Genomic DNA, 20,570 nt, shown 5'->3' with positions numbered 1-20,570 from the left:
ATTTTTTTCAGATCATATCTTTTATATATCAGATTTCTTATAAAAATATTTAAAAAAAAAAAAAAAAAAAAAGAAGAAGAAGAAGACTTAAAATTCACACGGAAAGGAATGCTTCGTTGATATTTCTTGACACTTTTCTATCTTATCGAGATATCCAAAATAAACGCAATCGGATTATTAAGCTGCGTACAAGACGACCAGTAAATAATTCATTTAGTAAGCAGCAGCCTGCGAGACGTTCTTTAGCCGGAAACAGCAGCATAGTTGTCGCGACTTGTCATGAAACCAGTCCCTCTATCCTTTTGTTCCTTTAAAACCCTTTACCAACGAACTACGATCGATGTGTGTAAACCGTCATTATTCAAAGAGCGTCGTAAAAATAGCATCTTTTCAGAAAATATTTTTTTAAATGCAGTTCTCTTATTCTCGTGTATGTAAAGATCTCTTTCTCTTTTTCACGTTTAAAAAACAAATATAACCTTTGTGTATTAATTCGTTTGATCAATAATATATAAATGTTTAGAATATCACGATTTATATATGAAAGATTTTATTATTCTTAATAAAATGTTTTATAATATAAAGCTACTTTGCATAGTCTTTTAAAGAAGTAAAAACAAGTGCATATTTTTAGCTTGTAAATTTCGTTCGTAGAAAAATTTCGCGGGAAAACATTCGATCTGACACGAATTGAGAACACCTGCTCGTGTTCACAAAACCTGGATCGATAGTTCCTGTATTTCCTGTACTTTCACGTCTAAGTTAAATTACGAGTGTTAATAATAAGTATAAGCGTAAAAATATCGAGCGACAAATCGAATGAATTAAATGAATCAAAGTTTATAAAGAGAATTTTATGATAATTCTCGACAATGTTTAAAGTAAAAAAATGCATATTTCTTGAAAAATATAATTTCCAAAACGCAAATTCGATCAATTCGAAAAATTCGACGAATTTTATCGTGATTGGAGAAAAAAGAAACGACGCTTTGGAAAATAACATGTTATTCGCATCCCCGAAAGAAGATATCAGATAGTTAGCCACCCTAGGCGTCGGAAGATACGTAAGATCAATGGATACGTGATCGGAAAATTGAAATCTCGATTTCGCGATCGGCGAATAAAGGACACGTGCAGAAGAATAAGATGGGGTATCTCTGGCATCTGCCCGAGAAGGCAGTAATAGCGAAGTTTCAGTATAAATTGTAAAATCGTGCGACAATGCGATCTGTTCATCAGGAAGTCGGAATGCTTTTTTATTTGTTTTTTTATTGACAAATTAATCCCGCAATGTATTGGGTGATTGCATAAGTTCGTGCCCGATTTAAATATAAACTTCAATAGATTATATTTTAGAGATAACACTTTTATTAATCAATTATATAGTCTCCATTCTTTTCTACAATGCTTTTCCAACCATCTATATATCTATAAGCTTGTCGATTCCATTTTTGAAGAAAGAACTTGGTTTTTCTTGAAAAAAGTTTGTAAGGTGGTTTTCGACAGCTTCCTCGGACTTGAGATTCTTGCCATTTAAACTATTCTGCAAAGACCGGAACAGATAAAAATTTGAAGGCGCAATATCTGGAGAATATGGCGGGTGCTGCAGAATTTCCCATTGCGACTCCTGCAGTTTTCCTGCAGCTTATTCCTTTCAGTCAGGAGACGCGGTACCCACGTATCAAGCTTGGAAATGTATCCAAGCTTTTTTAAATGACGAAAAGCGGTTGAATTATCGATGTTCAGCCTCTCAGCAATATCCTCAGTTGTAATCCTTGGGTTTCTTCCCACTAAGGCATGCACAATGTCATCATCAATGCCAGAAGGCCGTCCAGAGCGGGGGGTTGATCCTCCATGTTGAAATCACCATTTCGAAATCTGCCAAACCACTTTTTGACTGTTCGGAGAGCAGAAGCGCGGTTCAAATAAACGCTTTGAATATTTTTTTGTGCAATCCCAACACTCACGCCTTTCCGAAATTCATATAGCATTACATGCCGCAAATGCACCTTTTCGTTCTCCATTTTTAATGATTTCTCTTATGCACAAATGGACTTATCTGAACAATGTCTGACGCTAAATTGACATAAGACAATGTCATCTATTCGGTGTAAGCAACAATTACCACACGAAAACAATAGAAGTCCGCCATGCAGTAACTTAATGCCATCTATGAAAATCGGGCACAAACTTATGCAATCATAAGTATTTCTCGAAATAGTTACAGAGCAAACCTTTAAGCATTCAATACGCTGTTGCAGAAACATTAAAATGATAATAAATATCCGCGAGAAAATCCACGCACGGGTTACCTTGTGTTCGTAAAAGAGGTTTAATCCAATGCTGCTGATGGATCACACCCGAACAATATTCACGCCCGATAACAATCCTCGGGTTAAAAAAAAAAATTACATTGTCCGCTTGTATCACGCGGTTGCGTCGTATTCACTGAAGGTAATCGAGCTAGGTATCTTATAACAGTAAAACCTGGCTGTCACGACATCCACTCGATTCAATGCAAATTTGTGACGCCACAAAAGCTTATAAGTTGCCGCTAATTATCCTATTAAACGATATGGAAAACTTGGTTCGATTAAAGCCAAAGCGCCTTACTGGATATTATCACCGCATATTTAATACTAAACGAATTTATTTAACGATCACGCTTTTTATTATAATACAATATTATATTAATTGCAACTTTCGCGTTAATCAAATAAAAAGTAGATGGTCATAGTTGGTTTGATGATCGTTACATTTGGATGTCGATTACCACTTTCACGTTAATCAAATAAACGCTACATTTAATGTTAAATGAGGGGCAAATATATAAATTAATATATCATCAAGTTTCATTTTTTTTTTTCATAATAATGATCGAAATAACACGATTGTTAATCTCACGAGATCGCGTTTCTCGCTGAAGAGAATTCGATTCTCTAGGGAGTATGTGGATTGTCAGACTCGATAATATCGACAGTTAGAAGATAGGTAGGTAGATATCCCGTGATGGTAAATGGTTCCACACACACACACACACACACACACACACATTTTCCGCTCAATTAAATGAAATTAACGTGAAATTGTCAGACGAAAGTGCTGCCTGTCGCGCGGCGGAGGACATTAAATATAGTCAGGATCGGTTAACGCCAGGCGCCATGGAAAATGAGATCGCTGAACCCATCGCCGTCGTTGTCGTCGTCTCGGCGGGGCGGTTTATGTACGGAATGGCGGTGTAACGAACTAATTACACGTATCGTATGCATACAGAGACGCGGGCGTTTCGGCAAAATCTCGTGAATATTCAACGCGCCGGGCATTTAAATTGGCCGGCGAGCCGGCGTAAACTATGTAGGCTCTCGGCTATCTGCGGAAAGTCTTTCATCCCGGGAAATCAATTCTCATTCATGAGCCCGCCAAACCATGTTACACACACACACACACACAAGACGGTTCATCTCAAATTACGAAAGATATAGAGATGGAGTATACGTATATGTTGAAATATTTATTTAAAAAAATACAGAATAAAAATAAAAATGTACAGGATCAAATTTATATTTTTGTGAATAGAAATTATTCTCTTCATCGTGTACAATATATTTTTTTTTTCCCTTAAACTTTAAAAAATATTTGATTTCGATAATGAAAATATGCTCCTGCATATGTATAAGATGGATAAGGGAAATTTTATTTGTGAATTTTTTGACAACGAGAAACCGTTCGTATATTATTTAACGACATTTCTTTTAGACTAATCGAAACGAGAAATTAAATGAGGGAGCAATAGTCGAATTTTCGTAAAAAAATATTTTTCGTAAATAACTTTTACAAGACATACTTTTCACTTATGTAAAGATAATATTGGGTTGTTCGAAAAGTAATTTCGTTTTTTTTGGTGAAAATGAAAGACGATTTTCTTATAGTGTATAAATATTTTATTGAATTATATATTTTCCATTTTGGTCCAATACCTTTTGCCATCTTTCTGGCAGTAGCATGATTCCACGCTCATAAAACTTTTGATCTTTGCTGGCAAAAAACTGATCCAAGTCATTTTTGATGTCCTCATTTGAAGTAAAGGTTTTGCCGTCTAAAAAATTTTGTAGAGACCAGAACAAGTAATAATCCGAAGGTGCCAGATCTGGAGAATATGGTGGGTGTAGTAGTATATCCCATCCAAGCTGTAAAAGCTTTTGGCGAGTTACCAAACTTGTATGAGGTCTCGCATTATCTTGGTGGAACACTATACCTTTTCTATTGATCAATTCTGGCCTTTTCTGTTTGAGTGAATCATTCAATTTGTCCAGTTGATGACAGTACACTTCAGAATTGATCGTGGTATGATCCGGTAGAGGCTCAAAAAAAACGATTCCCTTGAAATCCCACCAAACAGACAGCATCACCTTTTTTTGATGAATATCGGTTTTTAAAGTGCTTTGAGCCGGTTCATCTTTTTTACTCCATGATCTTTTGCGTTTAACATTGTTGTAGACAACCCATTTCTCGTCCCCAGTGATGATTCGCTTTAAAAATGGATCATTTTCTTGACGTTTGAGAAGCAAATCACAGACGTCAATGCGATGGAGCAAATTTCTTTCTGTAAGAACATGTGGAACCCATATGTCGAGTTTTGAAATTAAACCAAGGCGTTTCACGTGATCATGAACGGTCGAATTCGATAAATTTAATCTCTCAGCGATCTCACGAGTTGTTATTCGGCGGTTTGCATCAATCAATGCCTTTATTTTGCCTTCATCAGCTTCAACTGGCCTTCCAGAACGTGGTGCATCTTCAACATCAAAATTGCCGGAACGAAATTTTGCAAACCAGTTTTGGCACTGGCGTTCTGTCAATACATCTTCTCCATACACATCGAATAATTTTTTTCTTGCTTGAACAGCATTTTTACCTTTTCGATAATAAAAAAGTAAAATATGCCGAAAATGCTGCTTTCGACTTTCCATATTTGATAGGGCACCAAACCAAAACTATTGCGCAGAATCAAACAAACTTTTTCACAAACAAGCCTTGCTATATCAGCTGTCAAAATATGTAATGACAATGCGGCTTAAGTGTGAAGTTGGCTGTGAAAAAATACAATTAAGTCCTCTGTTGAGAAAAAACGAAATTACTTTCCGAACAACCCAATAGTTACAATATTGATAAATGTTATCATATGTCGCGAAAATATAATCGTAAATTATCCAAGCGGCACGAACAAGACGTTCGATTATGTATTAATGAATTACTATACGAGTAATCAAATTTACTTACAACGATCCTGTTCGGGGTGACATCCAAGGGTCGCGCCCCAAGTACAGGAGTGGCGGGCGCGCTACCCCTTCGACAAGCCTTCTCGTACGATGTGTCTGAAACAGAACCGAATAATTCGCATGAGTGTATGCTTAGACTCGGTAACGGCAATTGTCGTGTCACGTTTCGAATACACCCGGTAATTCGGCCAAAGTAAGCTGAAACGATGATTACATAGTCCGTATCGGTCATCGGTCTCGTTGACTTTGTCATCGAACGAGTAATACGATACGTTCTTTCGATTGGCTGAAGTACGTCTCTCTTATTGTACAAAGTTAGTTATTTTACAAAAATCAATAATAACGTCTCAAATAATTAGAAATCAATCTGGATGGAAACGCGCTGAGATAAATTTAATAGAACTTCTATAAAAATAAACTCGCTCTCGAGGAAAGTATTTTCAATAAAATCTTTCATTTATCACTTTTCAACCTTTTCAATTTCTCTCTAAAAACTTATTTATGATATTAATTTTATTTCCACTTATACTGAGCTGAGCTATTTGCACAATTTAAAGTAATTAAAAAAAAAACTTCCATCTCTTTCATTTATAATTTCTTAACTCTCCTTCTGTCGAAGATATTTTCGCTAAAACTAAAAAGGGTATAGTATAATAAAATAATCTAATTAAATTTGATGTTCAAAAATGTTATTAAATTCAAATTTAAATTTTTTTACATTTAATATTAATATTCTTAAATAATTAAAAAATCCCTTTCGATTATACCTTAAAATTGTCATATATTCTATTTCACTATCGGTATCACCATCATAATATCATCAAATGAGATAGAAGATAAATGCTGAATTGGCGTATTTAAAAATTTACGCAAAGAACTTAAAAAAAAAAAATACATTTTATTCGTATTTATCACTACAAAGCCAAGTGTACCAAGAGTAAACGGTCGCACACTCGACATTCGCGTTTAAAGCGTCTTTTTACCCGGCAAGAGGTACTCCGTTTCCGGCAACGGAAATCGGCCGAGGGAGAAGAAACCGAAAACGCGCACAGCCCCGTAATTAACGCCCTTAACAAGTACCCTGGGTGCCTCCCAAGCCTTTCTCCCGGGCTTCTCTGTTTACGGTCAGCGGTTTAAATGGTTGCCTCGCGCAAGAGTCTCGAGTTACTCGCGCTCCTATGTAAAGACTTATACACATATACAGAGTGTTCACGAATTCATAATGTCATAAGAGATTTCTCGATTAACTTGCCGTCAAAATCTTTTCTTACATGAAAGATTGAAGCGTCGATAGTTTTCGAGTTATAAGCCGTCGAAGATTAAAGATTTTTTTTACAATTGAGTATCTGAAGTGTAATTAAATATCAAATAGAAATGACAAAAACTTATCGGTCATTTAAATTCAAATAAATATTATATATAAAAGACACGATTGATAAAATATATAATGCTTAATCAGTGTAAAATTGTGAATTAATTAAAAATATATTTTTGTAACATTATGTTTGATGTTTCGGAACACCCTATATATGTTGCATACTTGCCCATTTAGATTTAATAAATTGGACATAAGTGAGAGATATCGACGTTGTTTGTGCGTCAATTGGTGAAATTTCTATCTAATTAAAAATAATATATAGTTTACATATAATTAAAAATCAAATCGAAGCATGTTTTAAAATTGCCAAGATTTGGAAATATGTGATACATATAATATGTCTCGTGTCATATATATGTATACATATACTGGGTGGCCCATTTTAATCCATCCAGTCGAATATCTCAAAAACCAAGCCCGGAAGAGAAAAATGTTTCATGATGGTACCATTGGTTTGACCTTGAAGAGTCATTTGAAGGTCACGTGAAGGTCAACTTTAAAATCTTAAATGGAAACCCCCATTTTTTATTTAGTATTCTTGCAGCTTGCCTCGAGAGCTTTCCAAAACACTATAATAAAGTATTTTTTTATTCAGTACTTTTTGAGTTATTTTATATTTTAATCTGACATCTTTTGATATAAAAAATTAAATATCTCATAAAATATTTAGTTTTTGATAATCTTACCGTAATACTTCTATGTACAGAATAATAAGACAAATTAAATACTTTATTATAGTGTTTTGGAAAGCTCTCGATGTCAGCTACAAGAATACTAAATAAAAAATGGGGGTTTCTATTTAAGATTTTAAAGTTGACCTTCACGTGACCTTCAAATGACTCTTCAAGGTCAAATCATTGTCACCATCTTATGGCCCCCTCGAAGCCACACAACTTTTGATGGAAACATTTTTCTCTTCCGGGCTCGGTTTTTGAGATATTCGACTGGATGGATTAAAATAGGCCACCCAGTATATTTGACCGATGTAGAAACGGGATCTCTTACATGGAGGAATCTGTACGAAACCAGATACGCGGTTGCGAGTTTCTATTGTCAAAATTTGTAATATTACGGAATGAAGAAATGCGCAGATCAAAACATATTGAAGTTATTACGTGCGTATGATTACAAAACGCTCCACGGAACCACACGCAAACATCTAATAAATATTCCTATTGTTTCTTAAAAGATTCTTATGGGTAAGAGATAAAAAAAATAAATAAAGATATCTTTCAAAATCTATATATGCATATTTTTTTTACTTATATTAATACAAAAATAAGAATGTATTTTTTTGTCAAATATATTAAAACTTCCTATCCGATATGCATTCAGTGGCCTTGAAACTTTTCTGCCGTGCATTTTTTTATCGTCAAGGAGCTCGTTTTTCGACGATAAACAAATGGAGATTGAATATATTATAAGCAAGTGAATGGTAGTAATATATATATTTTGTACGGGTTATGATGGCGATAAGTTTCTGCTTTCATCGCGGTTACACATTAGGTTCAGCAGTAAAATCTTAATGCGAACATGTCTCGCTCTTTTTACGACGCATGGTAAATAAAGATATTCGAAAATAAATGGCCGGCCAATTGGAGCGGTTCCGCCCGGACAACGTAAAGATGTAAAAGCCGAAGAAATATATGCGTGAACGTTTCATGCGTTTTGTGTACGCTCTGCTAAACATAGAAATTATTTAAAGAAGAATGGACAAAAAAAGCTGCGTATCGTATATTCTCCAGATTCCAGATCAATTATCTTTGCGATTAAATTATTATTCTACGGGGTGCTTTGTACGTAAAATTAATCAATCAAGCTAAATGTCAAAAATATTATAAGTCAAAATATTAAAAGTAAAATTAACTTAGTAAAATTTTTGAAGATTTTATAATAATCGTCGCCATTCATTCTTCAGTATATCTATCATATTTGTGTGTGTTGTGCGCGCGTGCATTATTTTTATATTATATAAAATTATTTTTTTATATTATATTCTACAATTTATATTCTATTTTTATATAAATTCTATAGCTGTGACAACACATTATCAGTCATACTCCGGTGATTATATGTATTTATAATACTGGATGCGAGATTTTTTTTTCCCCAGAGAAGAGAGAGAATAGATTATATTATTTTTATCTTTATTAATCTTTATCAGGGCGAACAGATCGCGTTTGTAATCTCGTGACCGCGAAATATTCCCGAATCGACTTTTTACGAGCCTCATAAAAGGCTCTGTGAGCGTTCTCTGCCAGCGTGCTACCTATTCATTAATTTTTCTTTTACGATTCATCGGCAAGAAGTGTCGTAGAAACTCACGATCACGGGAGGAGGGGGGGGGGGGTTACTGCTGTTATAAAATATTTCCGGATTCTCAACATTTGGAATGCTTAGACTTAGATAATTATCCGTATATCACTAAAACAGATAAAATTGTATAAGTGTTTTGTTTATGAGAAAATTTCAGAAAGATATGAATTATTGTTTTTGCAGAGGTTAGGGAATTAGAAACGTGATAAACAAGTGAATAAGGAATATAACAATCTAATATAAAAATAATGGAGAAGTGATAAAAGTAATGATTTTATTTTACCAATACTCTTTCCACTTTACGTCAACTGATATTTTATTAATATCAATTTTACTTCAGTTTAATATCAATCTCTTTTATTAACAAGTCCAATTAGTCAAAAATATTAATAGACAGCTTTTAAAAGTTATTTCATATATAATCGCAAAAAATATAAGAATTAATATAGTGGACTGAACAGATTAAAAAAATAGAAAAGAGATACGAAGAAAAAGAAGAGTGATATTTTCATGATATTTTTTTCTTTTTACGATGCTGTCTCTCTCTCTCTCTTTCTCTCTGATGTATAATAAAAAATAATAAATAGCATAAAAATATATAATATATTAAATTATTATTATAAAGATTATAGAATAATAATTTTGTTGGAGCCTTATTAAAATTAAATTATGATTATAAGACCATATCGCAGGAATCATTTCGCTCTATTCGCTGGCAAAGGCGGTAAATTAACACCGCGAAAAAAATAATCTCTCTTTTTCTCTCGCAATTTTACTCTTTCTACTTTGTGGTGTTGCAGCTGCACCGATCGCAGCGACCTGGTGCAGCCTGGGGAGAAACGCATCCTTTGTGCGCGGTCGAGTGGTCCGAGGAGGAGGCGGACACAAAGAGAGTACCCGAATCAAAATCGCAACGAGATGACGGAATGAAATCGAGCGTAATGGCGGGTGCAAATTCACCCCCGTTCCCCCAACCCTTTCGCCGTGATTTGACGCCAACGTAAGTCGGCGGTTACTAATGATGGCCGAGAGGCAAGCGAGTCAATCGAGTGGAGTGAAAGCGAGTTCTCTGACGCCTTTTCGAGCATTGTACTCGAGTACCTTGGACCAATCGGACTCGTTATCAACACACGATGGTCGAAAGGACGCGATTATTTTTTCAACGGCAAGATGTGTACGAGACTGTCGCACACAAACACACACACACACACACACACAACAGTGACTTTATAATATAATTTATAGAAAAAAAAGCACCTCTCCCTTCGTGTTCAGCATATTTCGCGAATTGATATTCTTCTGTTCGATAATATTTCCAGACTAAAGAGATATATTTAATAAAGCTTAGGATGAAGGCTTAATCACTATGGTTAGGGTGCTTACGCTCGATAGTAATTCAACGAGTTAATAGCTGCAGTTGATAATAATCGCTTGTAATTAGAAGTGTAGCATGATTGCTATTACATCATTATAATATTGTAATTTTTTAATATTATTAAATGGATTTAATCAGATCAAGACATAAAGAATATAATTAAAAATAATGTAATAGCATTATAGTTTTCACAATATATATTGGATGATTGCATAAGTTCGTGCCCGATTTTCATAGATGGCATTAAGTTACTGCATGGCGGAGTTCTATTGTTTTCGTGTGGTAATTGTTGCTTACACCGAATAGATGACGTTGTCTTATGTCAATTTAGCGTCAGACATTGTTCAGATAAGTCCATTTGTGCATAAGAGAAATCATTAAAAATGGATAACGAAAAGGTGCATTTGCGGCATGTAATGCTATATGAATTTCGGAAAGGCGTGAGTGTTGGGATTGCACAAAAAAATATTCAAAGCGTTTATTTGGACCGCGCTCCTGCTCTCCGAACAGTCAAAAAGTGGTTTGGCAGATTTCGAAACGGTGATTTCAACATGGAGGATCAACCCCCCGCTCTGGACGGCCTTCTGGCATTGATGACGACATTGTGCATGCCTTAGTGGAAAGAAACCCAAGGATTACAACTGAGGTTATTGCTGAGAGGCTGAACATCGATAATTCAACCGCTTTTCGTCATTTAAAAAAGCTTGGATACATTTCCAAGCTTGATACGTGGGTGCCGCGTCTCCTGACTGAAAGGAATAAGCTGCAGGAAAACTGCAGGAGTCGCAATGGGAAATTCTGCAGCACCCGCCATATTCTCCAGATATTGCGCCTTCAGATTTTTATCTGTTCCAGTCTTTGCAGAATAGTTTAAATGGCAAGAATCTCAATTCCGAGGAAGCTGTCGAAAACCACCTTACAAACTTTTTTCAAGAAAAATCAAGTTCTTTCTTCAAAAATGGAATCGACAAGCTTATAGATGGTTGAAAAACCATTGTAAAAAAGAATGGAGACTATATAATTGATTAATAAAAGTGTTATCTCTAAAATATAATCTATTGAAGTTTATATTTAAATCGGGCACAAACTTATGCAATCACCCAATATATTATTTGATCAGCACTTGATTGGCATATTAAAGATAATAAGTTGTCTTGATAGAAATCGATACTAATACTGAAATAAAATTTTAATTTTGAGATATATAAGTACTAACTACTATAAATAATAAACTTTTTGAATTGTATGTTATTTTATATAATACAAATAATTGAAAACATGCGATACAAATAATTCAAAAGATTACATTGGACAAAATAATCGTACGAACTCTCGGATTACTCTAGGATCAATTACGTGCATCTGGCACAGACACGCCCAGGAAGGAGTTTTGCGATCTATGTTCTCGCTCTCTATTTCAGGAGACTCGTTAGTCCTCTATCGATGGACAAAAGGGTGCGATTGGAATTTTTCATAACGCTGCTCTCGGTTCATTAGCGAGACGTATACGGAACGTAACAATGGCAGCCGCCCGCGGAAATTTATGAATTGATACGACGCGGTGTTTATCGCGAGGGTCAGATAAATCGCGTAGATGGGGTCGGCGTAATCGTTACGAGCGAAATACGCACCACCGTCTCGATCTCGTTGCGCGACAAATGGGTTTTGCAGAATTATCGCGCATGAAACGCGAATGCCGGTGGTTTAATCGATTTTTTTAATCGACTCTTCTTGAGGCGCAAATTCCAACGCACATACATACACATTTCATTTTCATATTTGAAATAATAGAAAAATATACATATTTCTAAATATAATTTTTTTTATAATTATCTCGAATTAGCAATCTCAACATTCTATTATATAATTTATATCTTCTGTATTTATATTCATATATTTCACATAAATAACCTGAATTATTATCGTATTTACGCTTATTACACATTGTTTATATTATTTATTAATTTTTCTTTAGTTTTAAATTTTTTCTTTTTAAATAAAATTATTATCGTAGATATGATATAATAATAATATAATATAAATCTATTGATAATAACAATAAATAAAGATCTAATTTTATGATCTGTATTCAATAAAAATTATATGCTCAACTTTTAAAAATGAAAATACTTTGCGAAAAAACCTATAGAGATTAAAGTCGGAAACCGACCTGTTGAATTCCATAGCGTGGCATAATCTCAAGCTATAAACCATTATTGCCGATTGGTTTTTCGTTCGAATGACTTTATGGAGCTAGTGCTCGATACCTGCATGATTTGGTACAACGAGAAAGTGTTTATGGATACGATCGGCATCTACGTTGTAACGCGGATTTATCGCAGATAACGTCGAGTACAGATAATACGGATATTATCTTTGGATCGAAGATGAGTTTATAATGATGTATTCTTTCCCAGATATATTCATTTTATAAGAATCGAGGTATAAACTATTTTGCCCAATTTTAAGTATTACGATCGCAATCTTTTCAAATGTCCAAATAATATAAATTTACCAAAAGAAAATATTTATATCTTTTTTTTTTTTTTTTTTTTAAACACAACGTATAGAAGGAAGAATAAATCTTGAAATATTCTTGAAGTATTATAATTTATATCTTGGCTTTTTAAATAATACATATATTTTTATCAAAAAATTCTGCATATTTTTAAAAATATTTCTTATAAAAAAAAAAAAATACTTTACTTTCGTGTTACTCTTTTATACACACATTCTTAGAAATTAATCCTAGCAACTGCATCACAGATCGCGACTTCAATGCGATTCGCCCGCGGCGATGCGGATGCGTCTGCTGTTTACGGCAGCATTGTCGTTCGATAAAGCGATCCGTCGTTTATGTTCGTAAATGTTCGTTTATGTGTGCGTATCGCGTCTATACACCAACGTACGGCCACTGCGTATACGCCTATAGATAAGATCGCGATGCTAAGTTCGCTGGTCGGCCGCGTGAAGAAGCAGCCGTGAATTTACGAGCCCGTTGCTGCTGCTCCTTGCCATTACTGTTCTTAAGCTCGCCGAAGGCTTGTCTCGAAAGAGAAATGTCAACGTTAGATAGCGATTCGATGTGCCACGTTGCTAAGTAAATCTTATGACAAACAGTTACCGATATTCATTATTTTCTAAGCCTGTTGCATCAATAGATGTTATAAAATTATATTATTTCGCATCTTGATAGAGATAAACAGATATCTCGTCGAGAGAGATTTTATACATAATATAAAGTATATATCATTTAAATAATACATATTATAAAACAATAATAGTTTAAGAGCGCGCACACGCGCTTATCTTTTTAATCGTAATCCTTTCATTCTCAATCCTCGCGATTAGGGTTGCACGAGACCCAAGACAAGACAATATTCGCAAAAATATTGTATTGGTCTTGAAAATTTTAATCTTGTCTCGATCTTGAGAGGATTTTTCTATCAAAGATCTTGTCTTGTCTTGTCTCGCCTTCATTTTTATTAACAGTTTTTATTTAACACTAAATTATTTGTCAGCTTGATAAAAAAACAGAAAATAGTAAGTATATCTGATTTCTTCTGTTATCCGAAGCGCCGAGCACGATTTTCGTTTGTTCTTTACCGCGCATGCTCGCGTCTCGATTGCGCAGACGCAGTCTAAAAACGAAAACCAAATTCTTCCGCTGGACATGCAAACATTTCCGAAAGTCATAATGAAAGTTCGGAAGTAAGTGCAGTTAAACAATGCGCATAGAAAACTTATTTTAAGTACGAAACAAGAAACAATGAAAAAATCGGCGTATGTTTATTACGTCGAAAAGAAAATGTGACTAAAGAAATAAAAATGAAAAATAGTAACGCTACTGGATTAAAAAAACATTTGGAGAAAGATCGTAAAAAAGCATATGAAGATTTATTTGGATTAAAAGCAATGAAAAATAAAATATTGTCAGAGAAACAAAAAGCGATGGATATATCTTTAAACGTAAGTATTGAAATTAAACTTTATAAATTAAGTAATATAAAGTAATTAATTTGCGCTATTTTTATGTCACATTAAAGTGTGTAATGATGCGCAGGCTCTTTAAATTTAAATTTTTTAAAGTTTTTAAATTTATAAATGTTTTTATTTACTAACAATAAATAAAACTTTTTGTCTTTCTCGCCTATTTCCATATTAATTATTAAAATCTCCGTTCGGAGATCGGGAACAATTAGATAACTTTTTTTTCAAAACCAAGACTTCTCGATAAGATCAAGAATCTTGATAATTTGTTTTGTTATTGTCTTGATAATTAATTTAAAATCTTGTCTTGGTATCTCGTGCAACCCTACTCGCGATTAATATACTCAAGAAAGACACGTGTTCCGTCCGAGCTCTCGAAACTTGCCTCGATTCAATGCATGCACAAGTAACGAGACAAGAGTGTTTCGCCTCGTCATTGACGCTTATTAGGGACTATCCACATCTCTCGCGAGGTCTTGCACGTGTCGTATTTTGCACCCGTCTCTCATCGAGGAACACGCTACACGCATCCTTTTGACATTGCACAACGTAATGTTCCACTCTCTGTCGCACGACAAAGTGGGATCGACGATCGAGATTTTTCGATCGATCGCAAGATGATTGCTCGGATTAACGAGCGGCGTAGACGCTCTATCCTTATCCCTGCGCGCCCGACTTTATTAGAGAGGCGCGAGAGAGATAAGCGTACCTTACAATGCGCCTGCGTACTGATACGATGGTGACTGATTATACTCGACCGGTTAGAGGTTAGATAACGAACGGCGCATCTCAAGCCGAGAGATTTGCGAGAGCTACTTACCGTGGGAATAATCTCCACGCTAATCTTTTCTAATTAAGAAAACGCATCATAAAAAGCGCGCCGTGTTAATTCATTACTCTTAGGGACAATTGAAGGGATAATTGAGGATAAAAATCTTTCAGCAGTAGAGTTTTCCAATTATAAATTATGATAAGAGCTCTCTTTTCACAAAAACATTGCTATATAAATATTTATTTAAACTTCTATCTTATCGTAGTATATATAAATTTATTTTTAGCCGTGGATATAAAAGGATGCTCAAAAATATGCGATAGTTTATATAGCGCCGAGATAAAAATAATCCTCAACTTTTATTCGAAACTTAGATGGAAGAATCTCGACCTTCTCCAACGAAAGCTGCCCGAGCTGCTTCCACGTTCTTGTCGACGCTTGGCACTTTGCCAAAAATGTCTGCTCGATAGACGAGAGAGTTATTTGGAGGACAATGCACTCGTCTAATTGTAAGAACGATCCGGCAATTCAGTCCCTCATCTCCCTCACTCTGTGAATCTCTTTTAATAAATCATCAAAAGATTCCATCCCCAAGTCGACAACGCTTATATCTAATCGATCAAAATGATAAAAAAAAATTTTAACCTCCATACATCAATCTCTTTTGTTAAGACACCAGCTTTTAATATTAATTGTAAAGTGTGTAAACTCAGCATATTAATTTCATTCAGTTGTACGAGCCAGACGTATCCAGAGCATCAGACACGTCCTGGTGGACCGTCGCGAGATCGAGAGAACGAGACGAAGCGACGAGACTCCGTGACTAAATGCGCGGAGTGAGGAGAGATGAAAAGGGAGAGAAAGAAAGAAAAAAAAATACAGAACGGGCGACACGGGATGGGGGATGGGGGGCACTGGCCGTTTCGAGGCAGGATGCGCTGTATCTTCGTCGTGCGTAAAAGGCCCCGCGGGTATAGTGGGCCCCTGTGATAATCGCAGGCTGCATGATCAGGGGGGCCCCCCCATGACGGGGCAGTGGCGTATTCCGGCTAATTGCCCTCGATCAAGATGAGTCGACATTGCGTAATAGTAGATTCCATTGCTATTTGATACATTTCGACTCTTATATCTCTCCCATATGTATATGGAAACAATTACAAACTGGTTTGATTACTGGTACGAAAGATCATTGATTCAGAAAGAGAATTTCAAGGGAGATCAGATTTTTAAAAATTCAATTGTAGAATACTTTGATGATTAAATTGTTGACAAAAAATTTCATTCAAATTTAAAATTCGATTCTGCGTATGTCTGAAATAGTTGAGAAGAATATATAGAATTAAAGTTACTCCTCGGAATCCAAACGAGAGATATGGCTTGGATTTAATCGGTCGTATTGGCAAAAGAGTTAGCGCGATCCACCGATACTAATCAGTACGATTAAGAGTTACATGCCATTAGTCTGGGATGATTGCCAAATCGGAATAAAGACTACGCTAGCAACTGTGTGAAGATGGCACTTTTAATTTATAGCTTTATTATACACTATCTTGCGGTGAGGTCTCCCAATGTCTTAGATATTAGGTGTACAACTTTGCTTCCGCCGTTTTTTTCTCGAAATTCGAGGCTTTATTGTAAAAAACTGGTTATACATTTTGAAATTGCTTGTTGAGTCACTCCCAATGATCGTGCCAATTCTTTTCGACTTTGACTCGAGTCTTCATTAAGTAATGCCTCCAATTCTGCATCATCGAAAACCTTCTCTCTTCCACCGCTATGCCGCGCTTCGACGTGAAAATCACCGTTCTTGAAGCGTTGAAACCACTCGCGACACGTTCTTTCGCTAATAGCGGCTTCGCCATAAGTATTTGAGGGCATTCGATGAGCCTCAGCCGCAGATTTCTTCATATTGAAGCAGAAAATTAAAACCTCCCGCAAATGACGAGAATTTGGCTCGTAAACTGACATTTTCAATCGAGAATAACTTTATGATGCAGACACAAATCGACTAATGTTTCTATGGGGTTATGTTGACAGATGCCCAAGTTTATTGCATGACGTCTATAATCTATTTATTTCGACCACTACTTACCGCTAAAGCCATCTATAGGAAAACGGTGGAAGCAAAGTTGTACACCTAATATTAGCGATCATTAATACAATATAATGCCATCGTGAGTGATTTAATGTAGGCTCCAATCGGTGAAGATTCACGCGTGTGTATGGTATGCGCGACCCTTATATGCAAATCTCGTCACTCGTAGATGGGCATAACGCAACATGTTTACGAGTATCGCAAAGCAATAACTTGCCGCAATCGCGAATAAACGTCAGCGGTCTTGGGGCTCGCGCTTTATATATCGCATCTTGATAGCTTAGATTTTTTAGACCGGAAACTGGTTCAATTATGTTAAGTATATGTATACTTCCCTCTTCGTACTTGGAATTTACATTGTTGTCTCATTTCTACTAACTAGCTCAAATAATTTGCACATATATAACTTAAATAAAACATGTATAGAATCTATATATTTATTTAGCTGTGGATAGTTCTTTTCTAATGCGTTCTATGATATTGATTACATAAAGTTCAACAAAAAATAAATTAACTTAAAGAGACTATGAGAAAGAAATGATTATTCTCTTTCTTGTAAATTTATTACTTGTATATTTCTTACTCTTTTCCGTCTAACATTTACGGATAATTTAATATACATATATAATATAAACTTGTGTATCTTTAAAAATATATTCGATATTTTATCACTAATTTAATTCAATTTATAACGAATATATATGTATATATATATGTATATACGTCACACATATAAATGCATAAAAAAGTTTAAGATAAACTTTCAAATAACAGACGTCGTTTATTTGTAAACTTAACAAAGACATATTCAATTGCACGTATGGTGCAGTTGGTTTGCGTTCGATACGTCATAACTGCGCCTGCAAAAGCGTTGCTTGTACACTGGGGAGAGACAGCGAGAACACACATTGTAATTCGAGAATAAATGGATTCCTAAATATCGACATTCAGGGCGCTTGGATGCGACTATTGTTCGCACGATCATAAATTCACGCGTATTTTCGCAACCAATCTCTCTCGCTCTCCACAGAGTTGCACATTTGGGGCATCGCGGTTCATACGTGCCTACGTAGAGCTGCACATGACAGCGCATAAATTCGAAAGTGTCATTCGTCATGTGAGAAAGTCTAAACAAAATGAATTTTCTCCCTATATTTGTATTTTTTTCGATCTTAATCCCAAGGATAATATTTCCTCCCGAAAATATTGAAATTTATTTCGACACGAGCGCATGTATAGAACGGACATGGCGATGCATCCATAATTGTTACTTTTGACCTCATAAATCAGAAAAAGCTTTTATAATAAATTCTAGATAAATTTAAATGATCCATACAATCCGATTCATAAAAATGTGAAAAATAAATGGCCAATTATAAATTATATAAATGATGTAAATTAATTTATATCTTGGATATTAATGAAATAAATTCTTCAGAATATATATCAAGATAATATTCTTTTTACATAAATAATAGATACGATTTTCTCTGAATGTTCGTATGGTCAAAAACAAAAAAAAAAAAAAATAATATATTATTAGGAAATTGTGACAGGCCTCTTGACGAGACAAGTCGACTTGCATTGAATTATTCAGCCGCCATAAATGGAACAGCGTCGAATCGATCCGAGTGCTACTCGCGTTTAATGCGATTTGCATGAGAAAAGTATGTAGGAAAGTTCGAATATATAACACCACGATATACGTTTTTTAACTGAGCCATCTTTATAAATATTTCACTGTCCTAGTTTACCAATAAATCGCAAGTTTCTAAGCAAGTGTTCATCATATATTCCATGAAAGCTTTGCAATATATTGCGTTTCATACCGAGTGACTCGAATAACTTCGGTTATTATCGCCGTTTATTGTCGCTGCACCTGCAGTTTATTATGATATACAATTTAATTTACTATTATTAATCTTTAGTACTAACTATAAAAAGCATGATAAATAATACAATTTCAAATTAGTTATATATACATTTTTATATATTTCATAGTTTCTATATTATATTTCTTGCAGCGAAGAAACACTGTGTTATGCCAAACAAGCCAATCTTTTCTTTCTTTTTTTTTTCTCCAGAACAAAACCATCACCGATTGTCGACGAATGAAATTCGATGCATTATGCAATGCGCATAAACACGAGCGTGCAGTCACTGGTGGATAGTATACAAATGAGGTGGGTCTTCGAAGTGTCGACATACGAACAGCATAGGCAAATATGGCCGATTTCTCCGCACGAATCTCTTCCACTTCGAATAGCTCGTTCGCCGTATAATTTCCGCGTCCGAAGCCATTTCTATTTTAATAAAGCCGTTATTTTTTTTTTCTGGCGAGACGCAGCGGCGACCGCGACAGTAGTTTCCGTTCCGCTGCGCATGAAATAAAACGCGCGATAAAAGCTAAAAAGCTTGGATTCTGATGCACCTTGCTTTAATTAAATTTATCGCCACCGGCCCTAACAATAAAAGCAATATTTATATTGTCAGGAAATATAATAAAATATTATATATATGTGGACAAAAAAAAACTTTCCACAAAATTCAATATATTTGCGAAAATAATAAAATATATGTATAATAGTAATGTAATATTGTTCGATATTGCAAACTTGTAAGAATTTAAAAAATTTTAATATATTTATATTATATATATTTTTTTTCATAAAAATATGTATTTTGATAAATGATATTATGTAAAAAAAAAAAAAAAAAAAAAATGTGGAACAGAGAGCTATGTTATTGTATGTTCATGGCACACGATACTTTTCTTATATTCATATTTTTCTTTCTGCTTTTAATAAAAAAAAAACATAAAACAGATCCTGTGATCTCATAAACCGCAGGAGATGAAAACGTCTCCATGTATCTTATTCGGTATTCCGAGGGGTAACCGCATCGCAAATCTCCCCATCATTTTTCCTGTCTGCATTTCGATAACCTTGTGTGTCACCAGCGTTTTATAATCGCAGATTAACGACCACGTCACGTGAGATAAATCAAGTAAAATTGATCAGACATGCTAGTTTCATGCGCATAAGTTAGAAGAGTTTATCGGATAAGAATGAGGGTGCATGGACCGTAAAAAAAACCCCCGTGCCTTCCATTAACAGCACATATGAAAAGTAATAGCTTGAAAATATTCAAACAGGATGCGGTAACGATTACGATGCAAAGTACAAAGAAATGTATCTCCTTGCAAAAATAATAACAATCACTTAGCATCTTTTATACGTTGTTACTTATCAAATATTCTCTTTTTTTTTTGTGCGATGCAATATAAGTATATCTTCAAATACTCACTAAAGATGAAAAAAATTAACGATTTCAATATTCAATCTCCTTTTAAAATGAAAATTATA

General features: G+C 34.8%; 1 protein-coding gene across 10 annotated transcripts in view; it reads right to left on the bottom strand.

The window, feature by feature from the left end:
• Raskol (Ras GTPase-activating protein raskol) overlaps positions 1 to 20,570 on the bottom strand; it is a 201,709-nt gene that overhangs the window by 14,800 nt on the left and 166,339 nt on the right. For all 10 annotated transcript variants that reach the window (XM_070313501.1, XM_070313503.1, XM_070313504.1 and 7 more), the window contains one exon: positions 5,281 to 5,375. In XM_070313501.1, coding sequence (XP_070169602.1) covers positions 5,281 to 5,375 — 95 coding nt within the window. The remainder of the gene's footprint in view (positions 1 to 5,280; positions 5,376 to 20,570) is intronic.

The sequence above is a fragment of the Polyergus mexicanus genome, unplaced genomic scaffold (genome assembly GCF_030449975.1).
Source record: "Polyergus mexicanus isolate NDT 795.1 unplaced genomic scaffold, iyPolMexi1.0 SCAF_24, whole genome shotgun sequence".
NCBI lineage: Eukaryota > Metazoa > Arthropoda > Insecta > Hymenoptera > Formicidae > Polyergus > Polyergus mexicanus.
This window is presented reverse-complemented; position numbering and strand designations above follow the sequence as displayed.